General features: G+C 45.3%; 3 protein-coding genes across 5 annotated transcripts in view; 2 read left to right on the top strand and 1 right to left on the bottom strand.

Annotated features, from left to right (window-relative positions):
* Nucleotides 1-1,171: 1,171 nt before the first annotated feature.
* Nucleotides 1,172-26,464, top strand: part of LOC106817591 (keratin-associated protein 5-9-like) — a gene marked incomplete at its 3' end in the record, with an annotated part of 44,622 nt that continues 19,329 nt past the window's right edge. Inside the window, 3 exon segments of one of the 3 annotated variants that reach the window (XM_014822273.1) lie at nt 1,172-1,274; nt 12,114-12,204; nt 17,827-17,895. 3 annotated transcript variants of the gene reach the window in all.
* On the bottom strand, nt 14,681-19,333 carry LOC106817590 (zinc finger BED domain-containing protein 1-like; the record flags this gene model as incomplete). Its single annotated transcript, XM_014822271.1, has 4 exons — nt 19,129-19,333; nt 18,246-18,556; nt 16,577-17,870; nt 14,681-14,773 (listed from the first exon to the last, which is right to left on the bottom strand). Coding segments are annotated over exons 1-4 (1,903 nt in total), but the record flags the coding sequence as incomplete, so codon positions are not given.
* Nucleotides 21,785-22,558, top strand: LOC106817589 (uncharacterized protein K02A2.6-like). The gene has a single exon (XM_014822270.1). It carries the CDS (start codon nt 21,785-21,787, stop codon nt 22,556-22,558), a length of 774 nt encoding a protein of 257 aa, XP_014677756.1.

The raw sequence follows: 26,464 nt of genomic DNA, 5'->3' as shown, positions 1-26,464 counted from the left end.
ATATATATATATATATATATATATATATATATATATGTCTGTGTGCGTGCGTATATATTATATATATATATGGACGCATGCGCACACACATATATAATACGTATGTACATGTGTACATATATATATATATCCTGGACTAGTAAAATATATATATATACAGCAAAAGTACTGTCAATCAACCATGGGTGGGGCACATAAATTCTGGTTACTACAAAAAACCAACTATAGCAGTTTAAACAAAAATATATAATTAGCAACTTCGTAGTTAGCTTGAATAGTTTTCCGCATATTTAGAAATACATCACAACTGAAGTTATATTTATATCGCGAAAATCGAAACATCATTCAGCACTGGAGGTTAAACAAAAATATACAATTAGTGACACTGTAGTTAGCTTTTTCCGCATATTTAGAAATACATCACAACTGAAGTTATTTTTATATCGCGAAAATCGAAACATCATTCAGCACTGGAGGTTAAACAAAAATATACAATTAGTGACACTGTAATTAGCTTTTTCCGCATATTTAGAAATACATCACAACTGAAGTTATTTATATATCGCGAAAATATACGGTATCTATTCAATAGTTGGCCCGTTCAGGTGTGCACATATGTTGAGAAGTTGGTTTGCAGTCTTCTCATGTTTGATGTAGGCATCCCAGGCGTCAAACAGTTTTACGTGGACTTGCTTGTTTAAAATTAGGTAGCCTATTTGTCTTCAGGCCGGTACGGGGAGATTACGGTACGCATATATTTGCTATATATTGACTAATCGTGCGCGTCAATAAACTCAATATTCACAGAGAGTATAGCTAAGACATGTGTCTATAGGTATCTAGAATTTTAGAAATTTAATCATCTGTAATTCACTTCGCGCGCATATATTTGCTATATTGACTAATCGTGCGTCAATAAACTCAATATTCACAGAGAGTATATGAATTCAAGCCGGTACGGGAGATCATTTGCATAATATATTCTAGATACCTATAGACACATGTCTTAGCTATACTCTCTGTGAATATTGAGTTATTGACGCGCGATATAGTCAATATATTAGCAAATATATGCGTACCGTAATCTCCCGTACCGGCCTGAATATAGACACTCCCTATCCAGATGTTTTATAGAGATCAGTGGAAGAGGTGGGGCGGCGAATGCATAATATTGCCGCGAGAGGGCAGTAGGGTACAGTCAATAACAATGTCGGATCTTGTGTGAGGTGATTTATGAGTTCCCAAAAAAAGGTGGAATACTAACGGATTTCCAGGTAATTTACTGCGGAGAGCAAGTAATATGAGTCCGTAAATGTCACGCGCAAATACGGACATAGATTTCAGGGCCCTAGCAGAGGAAGGTGACGGGAATTCGGGCCGGTTAGGGTTAGAGTAGCTCTAGTAGTACTATAGTCCGAGATTCCTCTGACCAAAACCCACACCGACGATTTTGGTGGTTTTGGTGTGGGTTAGACCACCAACACCACACCATCTAACCCACACCAAAACCACCAAAATCGTCGGTGTGGGTATTGGTCAGAGGAATCTCGGACTAGTAGTACTAGTACTATAGCCCGCGTACATTGACTGCGGCAGTCAAGGCCGCCTTCGGCTGTGATACCTCGGTTCCGACCAGACGACTACCGGGCATCCATCACAGCCGAATGGGATTAGTACCGACCGTGGTTTATTCAAAATGGCGGCGCCCATACAGAATCGCGCTTCAGCATGTTTTTATGAGTTTTTGAGTATGATTATGGACAATGATGAACAAATTCTTCTCAGACAGCTTAGTTTGATGAGTCCACTCAAGCATTAGGTGTTAGTGGACAAATTTCCAGTTCAACTGCCCGAAGATAATCTTTTTCATAATGAAATTACCAACGCCTTCCACTAACGCCCGCCATCTTGAAACGAGCTCGACCAACCTCCGGAGATTTGGTACAACTCGGTCGGACTACGCGTTCGGATTAAATCACGTTCGGGTGCATCTAGTCCCGACATAGTGAAGAAATCGTGCCACCCGAAGGCAGCCCAATGTACGCGGGCTATAGAGTACCGAAGTGTGACGTCACGTTGGCAAGACAACGCACGGGCTGGTTCTACACAAGCCACTGGCTCCATAACGTTAACTGCGTGAAAATGTTGTGCGTACGTAAAACACGAGTGTGTGCGCTGCAGACAGCGGTAAAGCATCGGTAGCAAGTCGATCTTACAATATTTAATGAATTTTTTAAATTTTGTTGTTGTTAATTATTTTATTTTTTTTCCGTTGCTTTTCACTTCCATCCTTTGGAAATCTATAAAAACTGCAATAATGACTCTCAGAATGATGGTTACAATCGGGTACAAAACACGACACACAGTTAATGTTACCAGAGCATTAAACCGACCAGGCTCTCCGACTAGTTACACGGCGTACTGTTACGCCACGTAGTGTTAAGCGAGATGGGAACTTGTGGCTACCAGAGCATATGATTGTGTAGAACCAGCAGGCTCATTGTCATGCCACCGTGACGTCATCACTTCGTTACTCTATAGCCTATAGTACTAGAGCTAGGGTTAGGGTCTATGACTATATCTACGACTGCCAAGTAGTTCTAAGTCAGTAAGTGACTCAGCGGTATAGAGCATTCGCTTCGTGATAGTAAGGGTCTGTGTTCGAATCCCATAAGATGTTTTTTTTTCTAATTGTATATTGCTTTGTATTTTATTTGTTTCTGTTCTGTAACTTTTGTTTATGTTCGGAATTAAATATATTTCTTTATGTTTTGCATTAAAAATTGTCCTATTCATATTATTATATATTTGTCCTGTTATGTTCGGAAACTGACCAATCAGAGAAGAGAGCCAGTTGTTTAGTTTTCAGGGGCCGGTTTCACGAAGCGTACTTAAGTATTGAATCGTGATTAAATCACTAATCATGATTAACTTCTCGTACTTAAATTGAAGTGACTGTTTCACAAAGCGTAATTAACTTTAATCATGATTAAGTTAATCACAATAGTTTATCCTACTCGGGGGCATATGATTAAATCCACTAATCATAATTAGTGCTCATAGGGTCTATGTCCCCGAGGGCAAGGAGCTACATATAAGTTATAACAAGGAGAGGAAGCGCCGCCATATCTGGCCCAAATATTTGCATATTTGGTCATATTGCTCCAGAACAGATTAGTGTTCTATTGTCTCTGGGGGACGGATCTGCACAGCCGTTTCAGCTGATTATGGTCCATAATGGCGTCCTTGAGGCGAAAAGCACACAGCCAATCTGCTTCTTCTCCTTGTTATATGTAGCTCCTTGCCCCAGGGTACTGCCGGAACGTACCCTGGTCACTATTGGATATGGTTAGGGTTAGCATTAGGGTTAGGGTTAGGATTAGGGTTCGGGTTAGGGAGTAGGCGTAGGCGACTCCCTAGACTCGTTAGTGGAGTAGGCCAGGTACGGTTCGGCATATTAGATAGTGCCAGGGTACGTTCCGGTATACCGGACCGTACCCAGGTACGTTCCGGCAGTACCCGGGGGACATAGACCCTCTCAGCATAATTAGTTGCTAGTACTAGAAGATATGTAGGTAGTACTAGTGTGGAGATCTCGGGGGTGTATCACTTACGGGACTAGTAGACTAGATCGTGACCAATAGACTGAACTCACCGTATAGAGAGAGTAACGATATATATTGACTAAAGAGAGGATAAGATATAGATTGCACATAAATATATGTCAACACGCACACCCCTGGGCGCAGCCATATTGGATCATACTGCTGCTGCCGCCTGTCGGGCGAAAACGAGGAATATTCACTTAGAAATGAGTTGCCTGCGATGACGCAATAATCGGTGCCAAGCACGGGCGGTCGGGTTGCGACATTGCAATGAGTCATGCACGGTACTGCCAGGTACGGAGGGCGCAACGCCCTAGGGGGGGGGTGTTGCCAGCGGGTATAAAAGGAGCACAGAATCGCAGCTCAGGCAGTTATAGGTACAGGTCCAGGAAGAACAGGAAGAGGAAGAAGAAGGAGAAGGAGAAGAGGCAGCCGAGGACGACGGAAAAGAGGGAGAGTTATTTTCAGGCTAGGTAGGAGGAAGAAGAAGAAGGAGAAGAAGCAGCCGAGGACGAAGAGAAAGAGGAAGAGGGAGTTATAGGTACAGGTCCAGGAAGAACAGGAAGAGGAAGAAGAAGGAGAAGGAGAAGAGGCAGCCGAGGACGACGGAAAAGAGGGAGAGTTGTTTTCAAGTCTAGGGAGAGGGAGGAAGGAACAGAGAGAGAGCGAACGGCAGCGGATTTGTAGAGAGGGTAGACGCACCGGTTTTTCAGGTAGGTGTAAACCAGAGCCGAACGGGAGAGGGGAATAAAACGGGCGAAGAACGGCATTCTGGTAGAGCTAGGAGCGACTGCGAGGGAGACACCTGGGAGACTGTGGATCCACGCAAGACAAGGACGAACGTGAGGGAAGCAGACGGAGCCGGCGACGCGTAGATATTAGACGGGATCAATAAAACTATTAAAAGGTCCGCTGCATATACGAATGCAGGGGAATCATTTGTACATTAGTAACACGCAATAAAAGCTATATCCCCGTATCGTTAACCGCATCTCACCGTGTTCTGTTCATCTGGTACTACCTGTTATCTGCTACGTGTTCATCGCCGTCCTGCCTTAATACACCGACAGGAGCGGACTCTGAATCCTACTACTGGACACGCGTTGTGAACTAACGTCTGTCGAACCGTAGTCGTCTACCCTAGAGGCACTACACTAGGTCCCATCGAGTAACTAAGCCGAGAGGGGAGCGAGTACCAGTCGATTCATGTTGAACTTGAAGTCGGCTACTTATGTGATTAGTTAAATATGTACTTAAATATGTAAATATGTTGGAATATGTACTTGAAACAGATTTTTAAGTATGATTAACTAATCATAATTACAGGAAGTTAAGTATGATTAGTGATTTAATCATACTTAAGTAAAGTACGCTTCGTGAAACCGGCCCCAGGACTCCGAAACCGGGTCCGGTCGTTTAGACACTGCCTACAAATTACACATACAACCAAGACTGGCAAGAGCTAATAATACCAGGGGCAGGAGATTTATACCCGGAGAGGAGCTAATAGTACCTGATAATACCTAGACTAGAGTGTACAACGGGAAAATAGTGCTATTTCACGGCAATATTATTCGACTTTGTCTGCGAGTCTAGACTAAATTCATGGTATTGTGTTAAGCAGCATTCTTTGCTCGACGTGGATATTCGTCCGAGCATCGGACACCTGTTCGTATGCGCTATCTGTCCAAGCAGTTGTTGCGCATGCGCTGTTCATGTTGCATGCCGCAGGCGCACGGCACGAGAGCCGGAGGTAGGAAGTGTGAAGGGCTGGGGGGCTGAGCAAAATTTTGAAATCTAGACGCTCTAAATTAATTTAGGCTGGGGGCCCGTAGCGTTTTGCTACGGCAGCCCTACGGCTGTGACGCCCCTGCATACATGCGTTGCGTATGTGGTTATACACCATAGATAGTGTTTGGTACTATGACTCGCGTATATGAGAGAGCCGAGCCGGTTTATAGTTAGTGTTAGGGTTAGGGTTGGGGGTAGAGAGTAGGCGTGGTTAGGGAGTAGGTGACTCCCTAGACTAGCATTATATTACATTTATGTAATACAACATGAACAGCGCATTCGCAACAACTGCTCGGACGAATAGCGCATACGAACAGGTGTCTGATGCTAGGACGAATATCCACGTCCTTCTTTGCTCTCTAAAACGACCAACCGCTTGTCTCTACATCCGATATAACCCAACCAGGCTGTGTGACTCCCGTCGATATACACAGCCTGACATCCATCCATTGGAAAATCTTGTATCTCTACAAAAACTACCGAACAATTACGTATATCTCAAATAAAATGATCATCTAAGCATTTCTGCCTTGTTTAGTATTAAGTATAACCTTCACCTTATAGTATTCCAGCATTGTTATTAAAACCAATACCTTAGTTCGCTGTGCACAGTGTAAATTTCAAGAGCCGAACCAAATTTCACTTTCACCGCCAACCGCCATGTTTCCACTGCGCATGTTTTTAGATAGGAATGCGGAAAACCCGAAACGACATAACATACCATAGCGTTGCAACTTGCGTTGGCGCGAGCATAAATAAGCATCATATACTCGTATACAGGCTTTCAGATTTGAAAAGTACAGGAGTACTACTAATGACTCCCCTAGGACACCATAGCGGGTCTTTTCACGCTCCATAATCACACCCTTAAGAGGCATAATGGAGAGCTCCACTAAAAAATCACACCCTTAAGAGGTATGATATGATGGAGAGCTCCACTAAAAATCAACACCCTCAAAAGGGATGATGGAGAGCAACTTGAGGGCTCTCCATCATGCCTCTTGGGGTGTGATGATGGAATCATGACCAATCCTCAGTCTAGAGTGAAATCGAAAACGAAAATTGGGATGTCATGTCAATCCACTGATTATCATTCATCTTCACCTTCATTCATTCAATGGCTTCGACATGATTACATTCTTTTCATCCAACAACCCAACACTAGCACACAGATTAATAAAAGAGTTGATCGGATGTAAAAATAAACTTGTTTTATTTATTCTGATCTTCATCCTTAGAGACTCTAATCCATGTATCTGCATATTTCAGCACGAAATATCATTACAATCCATCAACAAACTAGCCAAATTACTTGTACGTAGCAGCTACGTATGTAGCCCCTCCAGCCCTACGACTGTTTCACGTCGGCAGAAAACCACTTCTCGCCACGTATAATGGAAAACGAGCAGGTAACTTGTGGCTACCGTGTAGGTACCTGTATTTGGATGCTGTTGTCTAGTTGGATAAACCAGAGGGTAGTAACCTGTACCTCTGTCATACGTTCAGTTACTTACACACCACAAATTGTTGTGTGTCGCTAACCTTTGTAATAATTGTGACAGGTGGCATTGCCAGTATTACTAGTAGTAAGGGACTTTTGGTGTGCGATATTTCAACCACTTTTATGAGGCGCGATGATGCACGTACCACGGCACAATTTCGGGTGCGCGGTGGAGCGCGGGCGCGATCGCGCCCCTTAAAAATGAAAGCCTGCGTATATATAAATATTAAAATATTGAAAACCAGGAAACATCAATCTACAACAACTTTATAATTTTTTAAATGATTAATGGTTTTTGGCGAAAATACCAGATTTTCACCGCTCATTATCTCAGCGTAGGAGCATCGTAGGGACAAGTCGTTTGTTTTATATTAACAAGGTAGGACAGCTGATCGATAATACTGCAAAGAATCGTCAAAATAAAACGGAAAGTTGATTAATTCGACTAATACTGCAACATGGTTTCAGCATTTCACCGTTGTACGCTCTTGTATATATATATAAATAAATTGCATGTGTACATTTTCTCACTTGTTCTTGGATTGATTTTATTTGGGGTTGTTTCAGCATGGCTCAGGGGTAGGAGAGAGACCTATGTAGTCAGTATGGTCATTTCACGTTAAATGCTGATCTATATACATACCTAAAAATTTTACTGTTCTCGATTGTGGTATCGAGTTGTTACTTATTTCCAACTCAATTTTGTTAGTATCCACAATTTTATTACTGTTGGGGCAAAATAGCATGAATTCTGTTTTGTCTGGGTTCATTTGTAAATTTTGGTAATCGAATACCTGTTTAATTTTTTCCACATTCATTTGCAGTGTATTAACAGCCTCATTTGGATCTGAATTTGTGGCATATATACATGTATCGTCAGCATATTGGGTCAGTTAACATTTTTGAGTATGTTTGGTATATTGTTGATGTACATATATGCAGAATAGTAACGGTCCCAGTAATGTCCCCTGTGGGACTCCTCTAACAATAGCCCCCCATTCTGATGTGGTGTTGTTAATTTTCACTCTCTGTTTTCTGTCTCTTAAGTATTCATGAATCAGTGTTGTAGAGTATGTGTCAAATCATATTTGTTTTAGTTTTTGAAGCAATGTTTTGTGGGATATGCTGTCAAAACCTTTGCTTAAGTCAAGAAATGCGGTCGCTACAAATTTGTTATTGTCCAAATTGTGCCTCCAGTACTCTGTAGTCGTAATTAGTGCGTCAGTGGTACTGTGATTTTTCCGAAAACCAAATTGCATTTTGTATAGTAGGGAGGGAGTTTCTTTCTAGGTAATCGCAGATTTGAGTGTATAATACTTTTTCTAGTAACTTACCAAAACAATGAACTATTGAGATAGGTCTGTAGTTCTCTGGATTATCTCTATCTCCTTTTTTATGTACGGGTTTGCGTTCAGCTGTTTGCAAAATTAGCGCAAATTCACTCCTCATGAGTTCATTTGGCGTACATATATGCTATTTGAGATATGAGCGTGTGCAGGATATTTTTACTCATCATTAATACTGACATGGGTAATTTCTGAAGGACCAGACGACTTTTCGAGTTCATTTGTTGTAAAATGTTTAATATTGTCACTTCACTAACAGCTTGGAATGAGAATGATGTGTTAGTATATGCTGACTTGAGCAATTTTTTATGTTCTGTAGATAGGGAGGTATTGGGTTACTAAATTTACCCATGTCTAAGAATTTTGAATTTTAATATGTGGCTATGTCTTTTAAGTCTGTGGTGATAATTTTATTAGATTTGATTTCATGTATATAGCTCTTTTTATCTCTACATCTGTTAAGCGTTTCATTAATGAGTTTCCATTTATCTTTGGTGATTTTGCCTCATTACTTTTGTTTTTGTAGTATTTGTTTTTTGCCTTGGAATTAAGGTTATTAAATCGATTTCTAATTTGTTTGTAGTCAACATAATCTTCTTGTTTCATGCTTTTAATACTGTTTTTTTATATTCGCTCTTTTTTTTCTGCACCTGTAGACTGCGTAGCTCTGGATTGAACCAGGGGGTGTCTTTTGTGTTCTTTTTCATTGGCGCCCATAGTTTTTAGCTCATTCTGACATAGTCAGATGCAGCTTGTAGAATCGCATGATCGTCGTCCGTGCGAGCGTCCGTGCGTCCGTCAACAGTGCGGCACAAAATCTAAACGGCTCGACGTACGGTCACGCATATTCGGGACCGGGGCGCGGAGGGTAATCCGAAAACGAGTTGGGATGTCGAAGCTGGGGGTCATAGGTCAAAGGTTAAGAGGTGTAAAAAAAGGGGAACATTCCCTCCTATAACTAAGGTATACGGGAGGAAATGCAGAATGCCGGCACAAAATTCTAAACGGCTCGACCTAGGCTCGTGATAGTCGGTGTATAGCTTCATGGAGGCAAACAGCCATCACTGTCCGAAATTGGACCGTCACAGGTCAAAGGTCAATGGGCCACAGGCAGATTTTAGACATTTTCTGAGGACATGGTGCTGACGGAGCGATTTGAAAAACTTTTTTGTTTTAGCGGCTGACTAACCAGTTTTTTGGCTTTATTGAAAGGATCATGAAATGTGCTTTCCACTGACATGCGAAGAGTAAGTGTCTGATAACCTTTTGACCCTCAAGAGGAGGTTAAATTGGATTTGTTTACTGTTAGAAAGAATTTGACTGCCGGTTGCTAGTAGATTTATACAATGCCTGGATGTATGAGCACTACAATGTCACAGTGAAATTTCAAAAACTAATTGCTTGAAGAAGGTTTATGCTCCTTAAATCGTATAATTTCAGTGGCATTCTGTACTGTCAGTGTGTTACATGTAATGTAATGTTAACTTACAGTGGCTACTGCAGTGCATGTGGTGGTGATAGTGATGGTGTACTTTTTTGCCTGCGTTAATTAGTTACATAGGGGCACGTCTCTATTTCAGCCTGTAGGCTTGGCGTAGGTAAATGGATGAGGGCTTAACCTATTCTGTCTTGCAAATAGTGCTGTTGCCTATACTACATACCGATGGAAGCTTCCAGCTTCCATCTCTTAATCTTAAGACATTCAAACGTAACGCGCCATCTCGTGGCAACTTCATAAACGATTCCAACGAACATTTCTCTGAGAAGGTTCCTGATACCATCCAGTGTTCGAAATAAGGGCTATCCCTTTGTCGGTACTTGTCCATTTCACGGAGGACAAGTAGATCTGTCAGGTAGCTTGTCTGGCCGGACAGCAGCTTTTTCAAGCACAATTTTTCATAATTTTCTACCATCCTGCGCTGCTGGGAACCCGAGTTAACATAGTAATAAACATGGGCTGCCGGAGTGCCACCCGAATAACATATACTATAGTTAAAACATTTATCTGAAGTTATATAAAAAACGGTTACTGCCTTGCTAGCTTCACGAAACGGTCTTGCTAGGGTTAGAAGACCATAAGACAATCAGTCTGATAGACAATCAGACATCTGTATAGACAATCAGTGCTACAGCTTCGTCCGGCAGCCCGCTACCGCCTCGGGAAAGAGAGAAATTGAGAGAGAGAGAGAGAGAGAGAGAGCGAGCGAGGGGAAGAGAGAGAGAGAGAGGAGCACGCAGAGAGAGAGAGAGAGAGAGAGGAGAGAGACGAGCGAAGAAGAGAGGAAGAGAGAGAGTGATAGAGAGAGCGAGAGAGAGAGAGAGAAAGAGAGAGAGCGCGCGAAAGAGTGAGAGAGAAAGAGAGAGAGAGAGAGGCAGGAAGAGAGAGGGAGAGAGAAAGACAAAGACAAAGAAAGAGAGAGACAACGATGGAGAGTGAGTGTGAGCGAGAGAGAGAGGAAGAGGGAGAGAGAGAGAGCGTGAAGGGAAGAGAGAGCAAGAGAGAGAGAGAGAGAGAGAGAGTGTGATCGAGCCGAGGAGAGAGAGACGAGAGTAGTGGTAGGGAGAGGGAGAGGGAGAGAGAGAGCGCGAAGGGAAGAGAGAGCAAGAGCGAGAGAGCGAAAGAGTGCTGTCGTTCTGCGGCACTTGTTTAATGTGTCGCATTGGAGCATGTATTTCTAGACAGTATTGTATATTGTATAGGAGTATAGCCACTTGATTGTTGATATCTGTAGTTTTGTAGATCCCTTCCCAATTCATTTTTTGTAGGTCTGATATGAAGTGTTCTGCTGTAATGTTTTTTATATCTCTTGTCATAATCCATTCACTTTGGGGGTCCTGCTTTGTTTTTATGTCAGATATTGTGGTAATAAAGTCATGATCTGAATAATCACAGGGGAATGACTTATAGGAGATATATTCTGCATCTTTTTGAATTAGGAAATGGTCTAAGGAAGCTCTGCACTTCCCCTTCTCCAGGTTCTCGGTCTAGCATGTGTGAGGTAGTCACCTTAAGGGTAGCGTCGGGTCCCGTCGATAGATAACACGAACACAGTATTATAAAAGCTACTCTTCGTGCGTTCTATTACACCACAGAATATGCGTCACAGGTGGCTTGCACTTTAACAGCCTAAACAAACAACTCTACGATACTAAACACATGTCTACAAACACCGACCGAAACCGTAACCGAATACAAGTAACCTCGTACCGTAAGACGTGGATCGCGAAGTAGCTTGGCGAAGTGAAGGTGGAAGGTGGACAGGAGTATGGAAGGAATTTAGAGAAATTTTAGTAGAATTCATACGATGACACAAAGTTTTTCATAACAATGGTCTGGGTCTGGGCTAGTGAAACTTAGGTCAGGGCTAGTGGTTTTCCTGAGTTACTAGCCTGATGGTCTAGTGAAATAAAAAGTTAACGTTGAACCCTGTTACTGTACTTCCATTAGCAGAGGTTGATGTATTAATTTGTTATGAGTTTTCCTTTATTTTACAAAAGTGCCTCGATGCCTTTTAAAATTGCCTCAGTGCCCATCAATTTTAGAGAAAATTCAAGGCAATTTCTCACATGACCCCAAAAAATTGTCTTGCCCCTCTCGTCACTTAATTCGAGGCCTGGCTGTCGTAGTAGGACGGGGCGTCGGAGTGGTGGATGTGTGCCGGGAAACGCGCACAGGGGTATAGGTGCTGTGCCTGCGAAACGTCCGAGAAGCCGGTAATGGTATACGCTATACGCTGAACGCAATACGGTGACGTATATGAGACAAAACGGTGCAAGACTGTTACAGTTACGAAGTTAGGGACGCTATAAGTGTGACAGCATTTGTTCGGTTTTGTATTTTATGGTGTTTTATTTTTTTCTCTATTTCAGCACTACATTTATGTGCTGCGATACCGGCAAGACGTCATTATAGAAAGCGCGGCAATACACGAGATACGTCGAAACTTTATTACCTCAATATGTGAGTACATGAATACGTCGACACATCAATACAGCAATACATCAATACATCAATACGTCATTCCACGGCGGCGGTTGGGGTCGTGGTCGTGCGCCAGGCTGTAGGGGTAGTGGTCGTAGCGGCAGACGGCGGCCAGGCGATGGGGGGCCTGCTGGCAGGGCTGCTAGACATAGAGGCGTCGGGGTCCTGTGATGTGGCGGCAGCGGTGGTCGGGCGCGGCGGTAGCGGCTGGGGATCCGCAGTTGCACGCGGCGCTGCATTGGCGGCTGCCATCGTTCTAGGTAAATACGCTTGCTACGAGGTAGACATGTTGGTTACAGGCGCGATAAGACCGTTGGCGTGCGTCGTTAAATTATAGTTATTATATATATATTATATAATACGAGCTCTATCGTGCATCGAAACACGGAGAAACCGAGCCGTAAAAGGCTCAATATCGTCATGTGCATGCATGAACGTGCGAGGAAAGCGGTATGCTATAACCGTGACCGCAGGAGCTTCCGGGATGTACGGGGCTACTGAAGTCTCCGGGATTACGAATGTGCACCGCGCTCTACGACTACGGTATGCTCGTCCTGACAATAAAAAAATGACACGAGTTGGATGCGGCATATAATGGGCATTATGGCTGGGCTTTAGCCATGCCCCATTGCCACGTGTGGCCCCGTGCGCCATAGAGTGTGCCATAGTGTGTGCTATGCGCTGTTAATAGGCGAGCATCGGAGAGGCATGGAGACAGGCTGAATGGCGTCATGCGAGCTTCTGCAGCGTGGGGACGACTTGCGATCGCGCATATATCTGCATGTGAAGGTGGCGCGGGTGTTGTGGTTGGAGGCGCGGATTGGCAGATGTTGGTGCTGCGGGCGGGGGCGTCATTCGGAGGATGCAACGGTATGCCTTGCGTTGATAGGGTTACTACCGGCACGTGTTGCGACGATTCGGGCGTGCACAGAGACGCCGTAGTGGTGCGCTCCCTGAGCATAACGTTTGAGTGCTCTGGGTCTTCGGGCAGTGTCTGAGCGGTGTGATCGGTCTGGTGTCCGTGGACGTTTCAGTGGATATATACAGGATCCGGAACCTGTAGTATGCACTTCGTAGGTGGTTGTTTCCTGGCTGGGCACCACTGGCTGGATTCCTTGATCAGAGAAATCGTCGCTGGTGGGTGCGGCAGGTGGTGTTTCGCGGAAACGTGCCAGCAAAATGAGATCGGTAGAGCTGAAGTCACTGTCGGACGCCGATTGGGGCTGTGGAGGGTCGTCGCTGTCAGAATCTGGTTGCGAGTCGCTCGAGTGTGTGGATGCACGTGCTGCATCTGGATGCGCGAGCGTAGCTTGCCGCCGTGGCTGTAGCCTCAGGGGAGCGGCACGGGGCTGCGCAGGTGCCTTCTCGGGCACTGGGCGGCGGGGCTTGTCCCAGCGAGCGGAGGGATGCGCTGCCCGGAGGTTGTCGATGTGCGTTGTAATGTGACGCATGCTCGACTTGTGTTGAATGAGGCACTTCTTCGGTGACAGCGTTTTGATTATAGTATAAAAGGGTTTCCAGGGCGATGCGAGCTTGCGTGTGGTGTCTGGTTGAAGTACGGGGTCGTGGTAGTAGACCGGATCTTCGGCTTTGAAATGCTGTTTGCGCGCGCGGCGATCATAGCGGCGTTTATTTTGTGCACGCATGTCACGGGTTGCATTGCGAATGTGGACGTATGACTGATGGAAACGTTCGAGTTTGCTGAATGGGGTCGTTGTCATACGTCTTCCTTCGGGGTAGGAGCAAGTTATCAAGCAGAAGCATTGGCTGTCTGCCATACAGCAGGTAGAAGGGGAAGTGTTGCGATGTGCCGTTAATGCTTACGCAGTACGCTGAGAGCAGAGATGGGAGCAACAAGTCCCAGTTAGTCTGCTGTCGGTTAACGATGCTGCGATCATAGAATTTAAAATGCGATGGAAGCGTTCACAAGCCGCGTTAGATGTGGGGTGGTAGAGGGCGCAGCGGACTGCCATTATGCCGAAGTGGCGAGTGAGGGCATCCATAACATGGTTGCAAAATGCGGTGCCGTTGTCGGAGAGTAGGATCTTCGGGTAGGAATGTCGAGGGATGATTTTGTTGACCAAGAGGTCAGCGACGGTCTGCGCGGACTTGTCCCGTACCGGAAAACAATCTGGCCAACTTGTATAAGTACAATGGAAATGAATGATGTAGCGATGGCCTCTGGGTGTCAACGGAAATTGGCAGGTGTCGACTGACACCACCTGGAACGACGAATCTGGGAATGGCGCAGCCCCCAGTGGAGACGGTATGCGGTGGAGCTTGGCGGAGTTGCATGCAACACAACTACGGACGAACGTATGAATGTTGGCGTACATTCCTAGCCAATAGAAGCGGCTGCGAATGAGTGCATACGTCTTGGGGAAACCGAGATGTGCGGCTTGATGAGCCACGGTAATGAGGTGTTGATATTTGTGTGGGATGACGATTTGCATACTGGGGTCTTCATGCCGTGTGGGTTCAGCTGCATAATAGATAAGGTCATCGTCATCGATCAAGTAGCGTGCAACGGACTTTAGATCTTTCAGTGCTGGAATGGACGCGGTAAGAACAGCGCGAATCTTGCACAAGTGTGTGTCCTGATACTGTTCTGCGCGAATGGCGTCTAGCGATATGGTCTCAATCATGGGGTCTGCGGTGGTTACTTCACATGTGGTCTGTGTGGGCGGCGGGGTTGGTGAGACGTGGGTTGTGGGAGGCGCATGATCGTTGGCGGAAGGGTGGAGCTCGATGGTGTGTTGTGGTGACGAAGCAGGCATGTGCTCTGGGGTGTCGTCATGTACATCGATCTGGGTTAGGTAATGATTCTGCGGATTGGGTGTGTCGGCAAGGCTGACGTGATCGTGTCCAGCAGGGATTCTGGACAATTGATCGTGAACGTTTCTGGCGCCTTTAAGGTATAGTATCTTCGGCTGATACTCGCTGAGAATCGTGGCCCATCGTAACAAGCGTGGATTCTTCAATGTGGGCGACGTGAGGAAATACTCGAGTGGCTAATGGTCTGTGTAGATGGTGAGGGAAGCGCCAGCAAGATAGTGGCGAATGGTGTCTAGTGCATAGATTATGGTGAATGCCTCGCGTTGTGTGATGCCCCATCGTGCCTGCGAGGGGGTGAGTTGATGAGAAATGTAGTGTATGACGACCTCGTGACCGTCATCATCGTCCTGAGCTAGGACGGCTCCAACTGCGAAGTCACTGGCATCGGTATACAACTTGTATGGTTTGTCGGTGTCGGGATTAGAGGTGTAACGATATACATGCGCCACGATTCGATTCGATTCACGATTCATGCATCACGATTCGATTTTTTCCATAAAGACAAAACCATTTTTTTGTCAGACAAAAAACACCTAATTATTTTCTACAATGTGTGTGATTATAATAAAAGTCCAAAATCAACACTATATGTTTTGTATGTTAATTTATATAATGAACGTTGAACATTCTTTATTGAGCAAGTCAAGTTAACACCAACTAACAATGTCAACTCACTAGTCACTACGGACTGTGTGAGTGAGTGTGATAGACATAAACATTAACCAATGAACAAAGTAAACAAAGTAATACTGTTCTAAAAAATAAAGACTAGAATGTAGTACCATGACTCCATGAGTGATTGAGTACATAGTACATACAACCCAAACTAATATCCATTGCACTTTGAAATTGAACAATGAACAATCAGCAATGAGCATTGAGCAAGTTGTCAAAAAAGCAACAACATTAAAAACAAACGTAAATTATAAAGACTGACTAGTCATAAAGCATGAAATAGCAACAAGTAACAGTCTTGTTTCAACTTTCAAGATATGCAAAACTTACATGTAAATAAAAATTATCTCAGGTAGATCCAAAATAAGTTATAAATACTTACACTGATGAAATTTTTGTCTAACTATATCTATATCTATTTTGGATCTAACTGAGATAAACTTTATTTACATGTGAACTATAGAGATCTGATGAAATTATTCAATCACATATATGCAAAACTTAGTTTAGCATGTAACGGTTAAGTTTAGTTAAGCTTTCAACCCCTTCAAGCAAAAATTGGGAACTTCTGTAGGCCTACAGAAGTTCACAATTTTTGCTGAGAAAGACCAGTTGGTCTACATGCTCAGGACTTAGGGTCGACCTTTGGGCTGTTACCACATCCCCAGCACTGGAAAAGACTCACTTGGAACCGAGGTAGCGGGAATAGACAGGTACGCTTTTGCAACATTTGCTAGTAATTGGAAGGCATGTTGATGAGTAGACCACCAATCTAATGGTGAACTATTGATGGGAATTGGTGGCTCTGAACGATATCGACGAATTTCGTCATTGACTCTACTTTCTATTGTCTGCTGCTGCTCTAAGCCTGTAACCAGTAAGCCACTCCCAAATAAGTCTTCCAGTGCAGATTTCTTCCTTGCTGGTTGACCATCACCAGAATCACCATGAAGGTCAGACGTGGAAGACGATGCAACAGATTGATCTGATTCTTCATGGTCCGAAATCGGATGATGAGATTCTGTTACATTTGCTCCAACTTCCAGCGGTACAGGAGCTGTATGTACAGCTTGTTGTTGTTGTTGTTGGATTTTTGTGTTCAAAGCAATTGCCTTGACTCTCAGTGTCACATAGACTTCAGCACGTAGCCCTTCATCAATATGTGTGAATGCACGGAACCTGGGATCCAAACAGGTACACAACAGAAGCAGTGCAATAACATCTGGATCAGCATACCTTTTCGTGATGTCATTTCGGATGGCAGTCTTCAAGTTAATCGTCATAGGTGAATCATTATTTACTGCTGTCATGGTTTGGAGGATCTGGTGCTGTAGAGGATGAATCAATGAGATCGTGGGAGAAGCTTCGTCACAAAGTATCACTGTGATAGATTTCATCGGCTTCAGCAAAGCAATGGCTTCTTCTGCATTTGATATGTCATCATCTTTCAGGGTATAAATATCCTTGGATGCCTTTCTGAGTTCTGGACTGAGGAGTGTTGCAACGATTGCTGGTTGTTGCTCTAGGAATCTCTGCATCATGTCGTAACTACTGTTCCAGCGCGTGCTGACATCTATCAATAACTTGTGCACTGGTAGTTGCAGCATTTTTTGTTTTTCTTTGAGCAGAGCTGCAGCTGATGTACTTCTATGAAAGTAGTTTATGATTCTCTTAAAACGGCCCAGAAGTCGTTCCATTGCGGGTGTCTGCAATCCTCTCTGAGTTGCGAGGTTAATGGTGTGCGCAAAACATTTCACGTGCGGTCCTATTCCTGCCTCACGGACGGCGATGTCCATGTTTGATGCATTATCAGTAACTACAGGATTTCCCATCGCTTGTATGGGACGCTTGATGTTCCATTCTTCTAATGCATCGGTGAGAACATTACCGATGTGTTCTCCAGTGTGTGATTTATACAAGGCCCTAGTCTGTAGGACACGGCTGTGTAATTTCCAGTCATCACCAGACATGTAATGAGCAGTGATGGTTATGTAAGAGACTGTAGCCCTTGACGTCCACCCATCAGTTGTCAATGCAATCATCGGTGCATCTCTGAGTTCTGTCAACAGCTTTGCCTTCGTTTCCTTGTAGAGCTCTGGGATTACCTTTGTACTGAAATGTTGGCGACTGGGGACCTGAAATTACATAGTTACTATTAAGGTAATAATTCATATTATATAAATATAATACATTATGATCATAGATCTATTTTTTTTTTTAGATAATCCATATATTTATCTATTTAGTTTTATTAATTTTTTAAATCATGCATCTTGTTATATTTATTTATTTTTAATCATATACATCTTGTTATATTATTTAGATTTTATTTATTTATTTTTAATCATAATTATAATTAAATGTCTACTACTAGTCAACTATTGCCTATTATATTTATATATTCTGAATTAATTTAATCTGATCAAAATGTTGGATGCCATCATGATTTTATTTAACAATGCCCCTTGACTTGAGTGACTGACTGAGTGACTGTAGCAGTCATAGCGTACCTTGTATCGGGGCTCTAAAAGTTTCACTATTTTCTGAAAGCCAGCTTTTTCAACCACAGAGTAAGGACGAAGATCCTCGGCAATGAAAACCCCTACTTGACGTGTTATTGCGGTCGCTCGTGGTGATGAGTTGGCGAAGGGCTGCTGGAATGCTTGTTTCAGTGTCTTCTGACTGCCCGAAGTTTCCCCAGCCTGATCGTGCGTGGGTTCTTCCTCTGATAATAGTAACTTGGCATGCTTGGGGTGGTGTGTCTTAAGTGGGCCGTCATGTTCGTGGTATTTCCAGTCATGTATTTTAGCTCGGCCCCACACTCTCAACAGATTGTTTTTGTTTTTAATATAACTTCATTTTCTACAGGAAATCCGAAATGTTTCCACACTTTACTTTTGAAAGTAGCCGGCGGCTTTGCCAGCGTTCTCTTGGGCGCCATGTTTAGTGTTTACAGTGTAGACTCGCGCTGAATAAACCTCGCGCTCTGATTGGTCAAAATTCGATCAGTATTGCGTGCTGAAGTGGCCATCGTAAATTCGTAATCAACGTTCACGGTATTCATTGCCATGAATCGTGAATCACGATTCGGATGAAAAATCGTGAATATCGCTATTCATGATTTATCGTTACACCTCTAGTCGGGATATGCGAGAATGGGCGCCGAGACGAGTTTGGCTCGCAACTCTTGAAAGGCGGTCTCGGCGTCGTCAGTCTATTTGAAGTGTGCATTCTTCTTGGTTACGGTGGTCAACGGCATGCCAATGTTTGCAAATGATTTGATGTGCGCGCGATAGTAATTAGCCATGCCTAGAAACGATCTGACTTGTCGGACGTTTGCCGGCGGCTTGAGCTGTTGGATTGCCGTAACTTTGGCTGCGTCCGGTGTAATACCGTGCGGGGAGATGACGTGTCCCAGATATTTGACGGACTGCTTCAAGAAAACGCATTTAGCAGGGTTGAGTTTGAGACCCGCTTGATGTAGTCGGTGGCAGACCTGTTGTATGTCGGCAAGGTGCTTCTGCTGATTCGGCGAATGGATGATGATGTTGTCAATGTAGGGGATAGCACACTTGTTCTGAAGGTCAGAGAGAACCATGATCAAAAGTTTCTGGAAAACGCTAGGGCGTTGGCGAGCCCAAACGGGAGGACAAGGTGAATATGACTGGTCGTGTGTAGCTATACAGGTCTTATCGACAATCTCGGGGGCCATCGGTATTTGGAAATACCTGGATTTAAGATCTAAGGTTGAGTAGAAGTGCGATTTACCTAATGAAGCTAGAATGTCGTCGATACGAGGGAGGGGTAGATATCCTTCTTGGTTATGGCGTTCAAACGGCGGTAGTCAATGACCATTCTGCCGAGAGGGTCGTCTTGTTTCAGGACGATAAAGGCAGGGCTTCCCCACTGGCTTTGCGATGGCGTGATAATGGCGGCATTGTGAGTCCATTGCGTGGCGATAATTGAATGGAGTACGATAAGGTTTCTGCCGTATCGGTGGATGGGTTGTCGTGTCAATGTGCATCTTAACAAGGTGCGTGCGCCCGAGCTCGGCATCATTGAGCGCGAACAAATCATTGTTTGCTTCAATGAGATTCTGAATGGATTTGCGATGCTGGCCCGTTAGGTGAGTGAGATCAACGGGTAACTTCCAGTGGTTGTGCGCTGCGACGTGGTTGACGTGGGCTTGTGGGCGTGCGGTGGGTATGCGACATGGCTGGGGTCGCAGCATTAGCAGCGGGTGGCTTGTGATGGATGCGTGCGAGGGGCGAGGCGTCGGCGACTGGGGGGTAACCTTGCATGCTATGGCCAATGCAGAGCCACGCGGCTGAGTGATGGGTGCCGACGTGTCATTGAAAAGGGGCACGTGGACATAGGGGGAGGAGGTGGGCGTAGTAACGGTATCGACTGTATAAATATTGGGGTGGGCTAGCCGCGAAATTTTTTTTCCCAAACTGTATAACATAGCGAAGAATTTAGCGCCTTCTGATTGGCTGCTTCGATTTGCTTTGCCTTTGACAAGAGAACAAACGCCCGGTTATGACCAAGGGTTTATGAGGGTAAACATAAACAAGGGTTTATGACCGCTAGATAAGTACGTTTTCTGATGTATTTACCATGAAAAACGTATCTTAAAGTTTGTGAAAAAATAAAGAAAAGAAAAATTATTTATCGCCTGTTTGTGTTCATAAAATGTTAGGCTACAGATGTGGCTAACAGGAATCCAAATTGGCTAATGAAAATTGATTCTGGCTAATTGTTTGGCTACAGAAAAAAAAATCCTAGCTAGGGCCCTGGTACCAGGTGCCATAAATATATCAGATGACATTGTAGTGTTCGGTGTAGATCAGGAGTCGCATGATAAAGCGCTACTGTCAGTGTTAGAGTGTCTGAGGCAGAAGGGTCTCACGTTAACTCTCGTGAAGTGCGATTTCAACAAGGAATCGGTAGAGTTCTTCGGATTCGTGTTGTTGAAGCGCGGTCTGTCACCCGATCCGCAAAAGGTAGAAGCTCTGTTGGAAGCTTCAGATCCGACCTCTACCGCCGAAGTACACAGTTTAGTTGGAACTCTAAATTTCAGCGCTCGTTTCATTCCCAACTATTCGACCATTATCGCTCCGTTGAGAAAGTTGACCCACCATGATGTCGATTTTGAGTGGGGAAAGGACCAATCCGATGCGTTGAACGCGGTGAAAGAGATATTGAGTAAGCGGCCCGTGCTAGCGTATTTTGACACCAAGTCAGAGAGTGAGATTTACACTGATGCCTCCCCAATTGGTGTTGGAGCTATCTTGTGTCAGAAGGGTCGCGTTGTAGGTCGTTGACCCCGACCGAACAATGTACTGCCAGTTAGAGAGAGAAGCGTTAGGTGTAGTGTGGTCGCTTGAACATTTCCATTTGTATGTTCATGGTCACAGAGTGGCTATTTACACGGATCACAAGCCGTTGTTGTCCATGTACGGAAATCCTCGAGCTAAACTGTCAGCTCGACTCGAGAGATGGTCGCTTCGGATGTTGCCGTATGAGTTCGAGATTAGGCACCAAGTGGGTAAAGAAAACCCAGCAGACTACCTGTCCCGTCATCCCGTTGGGTTGCCGAACATGGTTAGCAGCCACGAACAGAGGGTAGCAGAAGAATACATTAGCTTCATAGTGCAGAGTTCAGTGCCGAAGGCCGTCACGTTTGAAGAGGTGCGAGTTGCTTGCGAGTTAGACCCGACGCTCTGTAAAGTCAGAAAGCTAGTTAGGTCCGGAAGGTGGCATGAAGCCAAAGAGCAGGCAGGCCTTACTCCTTATAGCAAGGTGCAAGGAGAACTGTCAGTGAGCAGAGAAAGCATAGTTGTGAAGCAAGGCAGGATTGTGCTCCCTGTGAGTCTACAGAACCGAGTTGTAGATATTGCTCATGAAGGCCATCAAGGCGTGAGCAAAACTCGCGTTGTTGCGGGAGAAAGTCTGGTTCCTGAACATGAATCAGATAGTTAGAGACAAGGTTTTGTCGTGCGTTCCATGTCAGGCCTCGACAAGTGGTGGCTCACGTGAGCCGCTCCGCATGACGAAGTTACCAGATCGTCCGTGGTCAGAGGTCAGTGTAGGCTTTAATGGTACACTGCCTCAGGGAGAGTACCTGCTCGTAGTCATTGACAACTACAGTAGATTCCCAGAAGTAGAGATTGTCAACTCGACGGCCACGCGTACTGTAATCCCGGTACTCGACAAGATATTCTCATCGCGAGGGATACCCGATGTAGTGAAGACCGACAACGGTCCGCCGTTTCAAAGTAGTGAGTTCGCAAATTTCGCAAAATACATGGGTTTCCATCCCCGCAAAGTGACACCTTTGTGGCCAGAAGCCAACGGGGATGTCGAGAGTTTCAATAAGCCATTGAACAAAGCATGTACAGCCGCTCAGGTTGAAAGACAACCTTGGAAACAGGTTATGTATGGGTTTCTGTGGAATTATCGTAACACCCCGCACTGTACGACCATGCAAACCCCTGCGTCCATTGTCCATAGGTATATGGGTACGACCAAGCTGCCTCAAATCCCGGCAAAGATTTCCGATACGGTCCTGAGGGGCATTGACAACAGAAACAAGGAGAAAATGAAAAGGTATGCGGACAGACGCAGGCATACAAAGGAGTCCAAACTCCGTGTAGGGGATAAAGTCCTGATGAAGAATAATGTTTCTGGCAAGCTGATCCCCAAGTTTAAGCCCGATCCCTACGAGGTGATAGATATTAGGGGTCCCATGGTGATCATCCAGCGCGGCGAAGAAGTAAAGGCGAGGAATTGTTCCCTGCTAAAGCAGATACATCTACCCTAATTAAATTTAATTAACACTAATAAATGAAATTAAATTATTAAAAAAAAAATTTTAATTAAAATATTTAATTGTTGTAAATCAATCATGCAAATATTTCCGTTAATTAGAAAACAATAGTTAAATGGATAAAGATAAAAAAATACAGAAAACAAAAAAATAATTAAAAACCAAACGGGATTCGAACCAACGACCTTTCAGAAGTAACGACGGTGTTCTATCCACCACGCCACACAGGATATATAAGAAACAGTACATGACATATGCTAAATAAGCAAACACATGTGTGCACGCCTGTTTTTGAACCAATCAGGAGGCAGGATGAACCAATCAGAAGGCGCCTAAATCCTTCCTATGTTATACCGTTTGGGAAAAAAAAATTCGCGGGCTGGCCGGGCCCATTTCCACCAGTGAGTAGTACGGACGTGTGAGCGGGGGGGGGGCGTGCTGATCGAAACGGCCATAACAACGTTTTACTGGCTGTAGCATGCAGGGGTAGAGCAGTGAGACTGTATAAATAGAACTAGCGTCGTCAGCAGCACTGCTTAGCTTAAGACGAACGGCGACGTTAGCTATGGTAAGCGTGGCGCGGCCACAATCGAGCTGAACATTGTGCGCCCGCATGAAATCAAAACCTAAGATGACATCCCGCAAGATGCCGCGTACTATGAAGAATGTGTGTGAAACGATAGGGTCGGTAATGTGTATGGGTAGGGTCGCATGACCCAGGACGAATAAGTGGTCTCCCGAGGCCGACTTCAAAACTTGTGTGTGGTTCTCACTAAAGCAATATGCATAGCGGGACTTGAGCTTCAACCAAAACGTTTCGCTGATGTGTCATCGTGCCCATATCAATAAGTGCGTCCGCGGGTGCGGCTCCTATGTGAGTGTGTGGTGTGTGAGTGTCCTCAGAGTGGTGCAAGATGACTGGAATTGTTAGTATGTAGCGCACGCACGCGCGGGTGAGACAAAGTGAACTGGGCCGGTCTCCTCAGCGTCTCATATTGATAAGGGAGACCGGGCGTTTCCCTGGGTATGTTGAGCGGTGCGATCGTGGCGTGCACGGCACTCACGCCAATAGTGGCCGGGCTTCTCACAAAAATGGCAACTGGCGGTGCCATCCGGGGTCCAGGCGAAGGGTGGGGTAGCGCAGCAGTAATTGGGGAAACGAGGCGGCCGCATTGTTTGTGAGCCGGCCGGCGCAGACGGTGCATAAGGCGGACGGGTAGCATATGAGCGTGCGGTAGCAGTGGGGCGAGACATACTGGCGAGGCGAAAAACGGGGCTGTTGATACTGCGGGCGTGCCTCGGGCGGCGGAAGCTGCGGCTCTTCCCAGGGTTGCGCCGCCTTCTTTGTGAACTGAACGACAATGTTGCGAAGCTCGCGCAGTTGTTGCTCCAATATTGTAGCAACTGGAACGTTTGAAACAACCAGTGGGTCAGGTACCGTGTGTGAGTGCATGAGCACTCAACATCCAAGGCGGGCTCTTGCGAGGCAGGTTGCACTGCCTGTGCGTAGGTGGGCGGCCTCTTCCGCACGAGAAGGCGCTTTAAGGTGTGGGACGTAATGCCGTCGAGAAACTGATCGATGAGTCGCGCTTGGAGCGACGTCAGATTCAGCAAGGTTGCCAAAAGCGGTGCGCGCATGATGTTCGAGGCATTTGGAATACGCCCGTATGGACTCGTGCTAGCGTTGCTTAGCGCGTTTAAATTCCTGCAAGGCGATATGCGCACTTGACGTATCGGTGTAGCGCTCTTTCAAAATGGCGGCCAAGCCCTGCCATCTCAGCGTGGGTGTGGCACTCAAGGCCTTTGCTGCGCAATTGGCTGGCTCGCCTGCCAGTAAGCGCAATTCCAACCTGGCCTGTTTGCCGTCGTCATGCTCGTCAATAATCAGGAGTAAATGATCGGGACTCAAAAGCCATTGTTTGAAGGTAACTGGTGAATCGTTACGCCCATCATACACGAGAAAGCCACTCACGAAGAGTAAGCTCTGGACTTCCTTAACGAGTGCGTTGAGCTGCTGCTTGGGAAAGGTAATGTGATCGTCTGTATCGTCGAGAGACGTGTCGGCCGTAAAAGGACGGGGGTAAAACGGGTGGGTAAGCCTCGTCGCCATGGGGGGGGTCGGAGGGGTACGGGAAGGAGGTATAGGGGTTACGAGAACCTAGGGGGTGGTGTAAGCATATGGGAGGGGGGGTACGAAACGTGGCGGGATACGGAATTTAGGTCTGCTGTGCGTCAAGGCGTGCTGCGTGGCGCATGCGCAGAGAGTGACGAGGGGGGTTGAGGCGGCGTATGTATGCGAGTGAGTAGGCATCAGTGCGCAGGCGCGTGTATTGATCGGCTATGAAAGAACAGGGAGGGGGAACTGTGTGACAAAGTCGACGTCGCAGCGCATGTGCAGTGCGCAGGCGCAGATGCAATTCACTGCCGCGCGGTACGCTGTGATGCGCCGTGCATCGGCTGGTACGTGTGCTGTGTATTTATCGCGTGACGCGGCACTACGTAATGCTGGCAGCGATGCGCGCAGACTGTGAGGGGGGGGAGCGATTGCTTGGGCTTGACGTAGGCAGTAACGATTTCTTGTTTTTCAGGGCGTTGGCCGGCGGAAAAAGAAAAATGGCGAATTGATAAGGGGAAAGTAGGGGTGAAATGTAAGTGACGCGTGAGAGGAAGGACTAGGGCGTGTAGGCGTGGGAAAAAGGTGAGGGGAACAAAACAGCGGTAATCGTGACGCACAGCCGCGCGTCTAGCGGCAACCAAGGTCTCCAACCATTCTGCATTCTGCGGAATCATTACGATTTCTAGGCTTAATTTCCGCACTCCGCAGCGGCAAGGTTATATTCCTCATTTCAGTTGCACTGCATAAAATTTGCACTGATTGTTTGCATTGTTCGCTTGGAAACATTGTTTTTTTTCAGCCGGTGCCTGGCACTGGCCACGCGCTGGTGCAGTAGAGATGCAGCAAGTTATTAATAGCCGTCACTGCGCAAGTAGTTTCTTGGAAATGCATGCTCTGCCATTACCTTAGTTTTGCACCCTCCCCCCCTACCATCGCTCAGTGTTATAATGTGTTTCTAATTCTATGCATTTTGTATCTGGCATGTCTACGGTAAATGGAACAGCCTAGTCAGACAGGCGCTGTCTGGAAGGTGTCGCGTAGTTTGTCTGCTAATCAGATTAACACGTGGGGAGAATGGCGTCCAATTGCCATTGCCATCCAAAAAACCCGACTTTTACAGAAATTTAGGAACGAATATACACAGATGTGGCCTGTACTTGTGAAGTCAAAACTCAGTGTTAATCATGGCTATTGCATGGTATGCAAGACAGACTTTCAAGTGGGGCACGGAGGAAGGAGTGACAGCATAAGTGCTATGCGGGTGCAGTGGAATCTACACCCAGTATATCAAGCTTCTTTGCAGCAGATAGAGAATTGTCTGTCTTGGTGCAGAAGTGAGGCAGACCATGCAAATGAACTCTTCAAGAAAATGTTTCCAGACTTACAAATAGCCAAAAAGTATGGTTGGAAACATACAAAAACACGTGAAATTGTGAGAAATTGCAATTCTTACCTGTGTTTTAATACATGTATTATTACTATAGTAACCTAACTGTGTACGCTCTCTGAAAAGTCATGAAAAGTGTTTTAAATCCTAACTTGTAGGGTTGAGTCTAGGGTTGAGATAGTGTCATCAGACATGAGAATATGGCCCACAGTATGCCTCAGATTGCAGGAAAATGGCTTAAATATTTCAAAATTTTACATGCCTACGGCACGTGCCAAACGTACAGTTGTCAAATTTGGCATGTGCGTGCATGTATGTATGTATGCATGTATAAATGTATGTACGTGTGTTTGTGTGTGTGTGTTTGTTCGTTTGTGTGTGTATGTGTGTGCATGTG

The sequence above is a fragment of the Priapulus caudatus genome, unplaced genomic scaffold (assembly GCF_000485595.1).
Source record: "Priapulus caudatus unplaced genomic scaffold, Priapulus_caudatus-5.0.1 Scaffold1783, whole genome shotgun sequence".
Taxonomy (NCBI): Eukaryota; Metazoa; Priapulida; class Priapulimorpha; order Priapulimorphida; family Priapulidae; genus Priapulus; species Priapulus caudatus.
Note: the sequence above shows the minus strand (reverse complement) of the source record. Positions and strands in the feature narration are given on the sequence as shown.

Coding starts and splice junctions, on each gene's coding strand:
- LOC106817589 (XM_014822270.1), top strand. CDS start 21,785: ATGACGAAGTTACCAGATCGTCCGTGGTCAGAGGTCAGTGTAGGCTTT.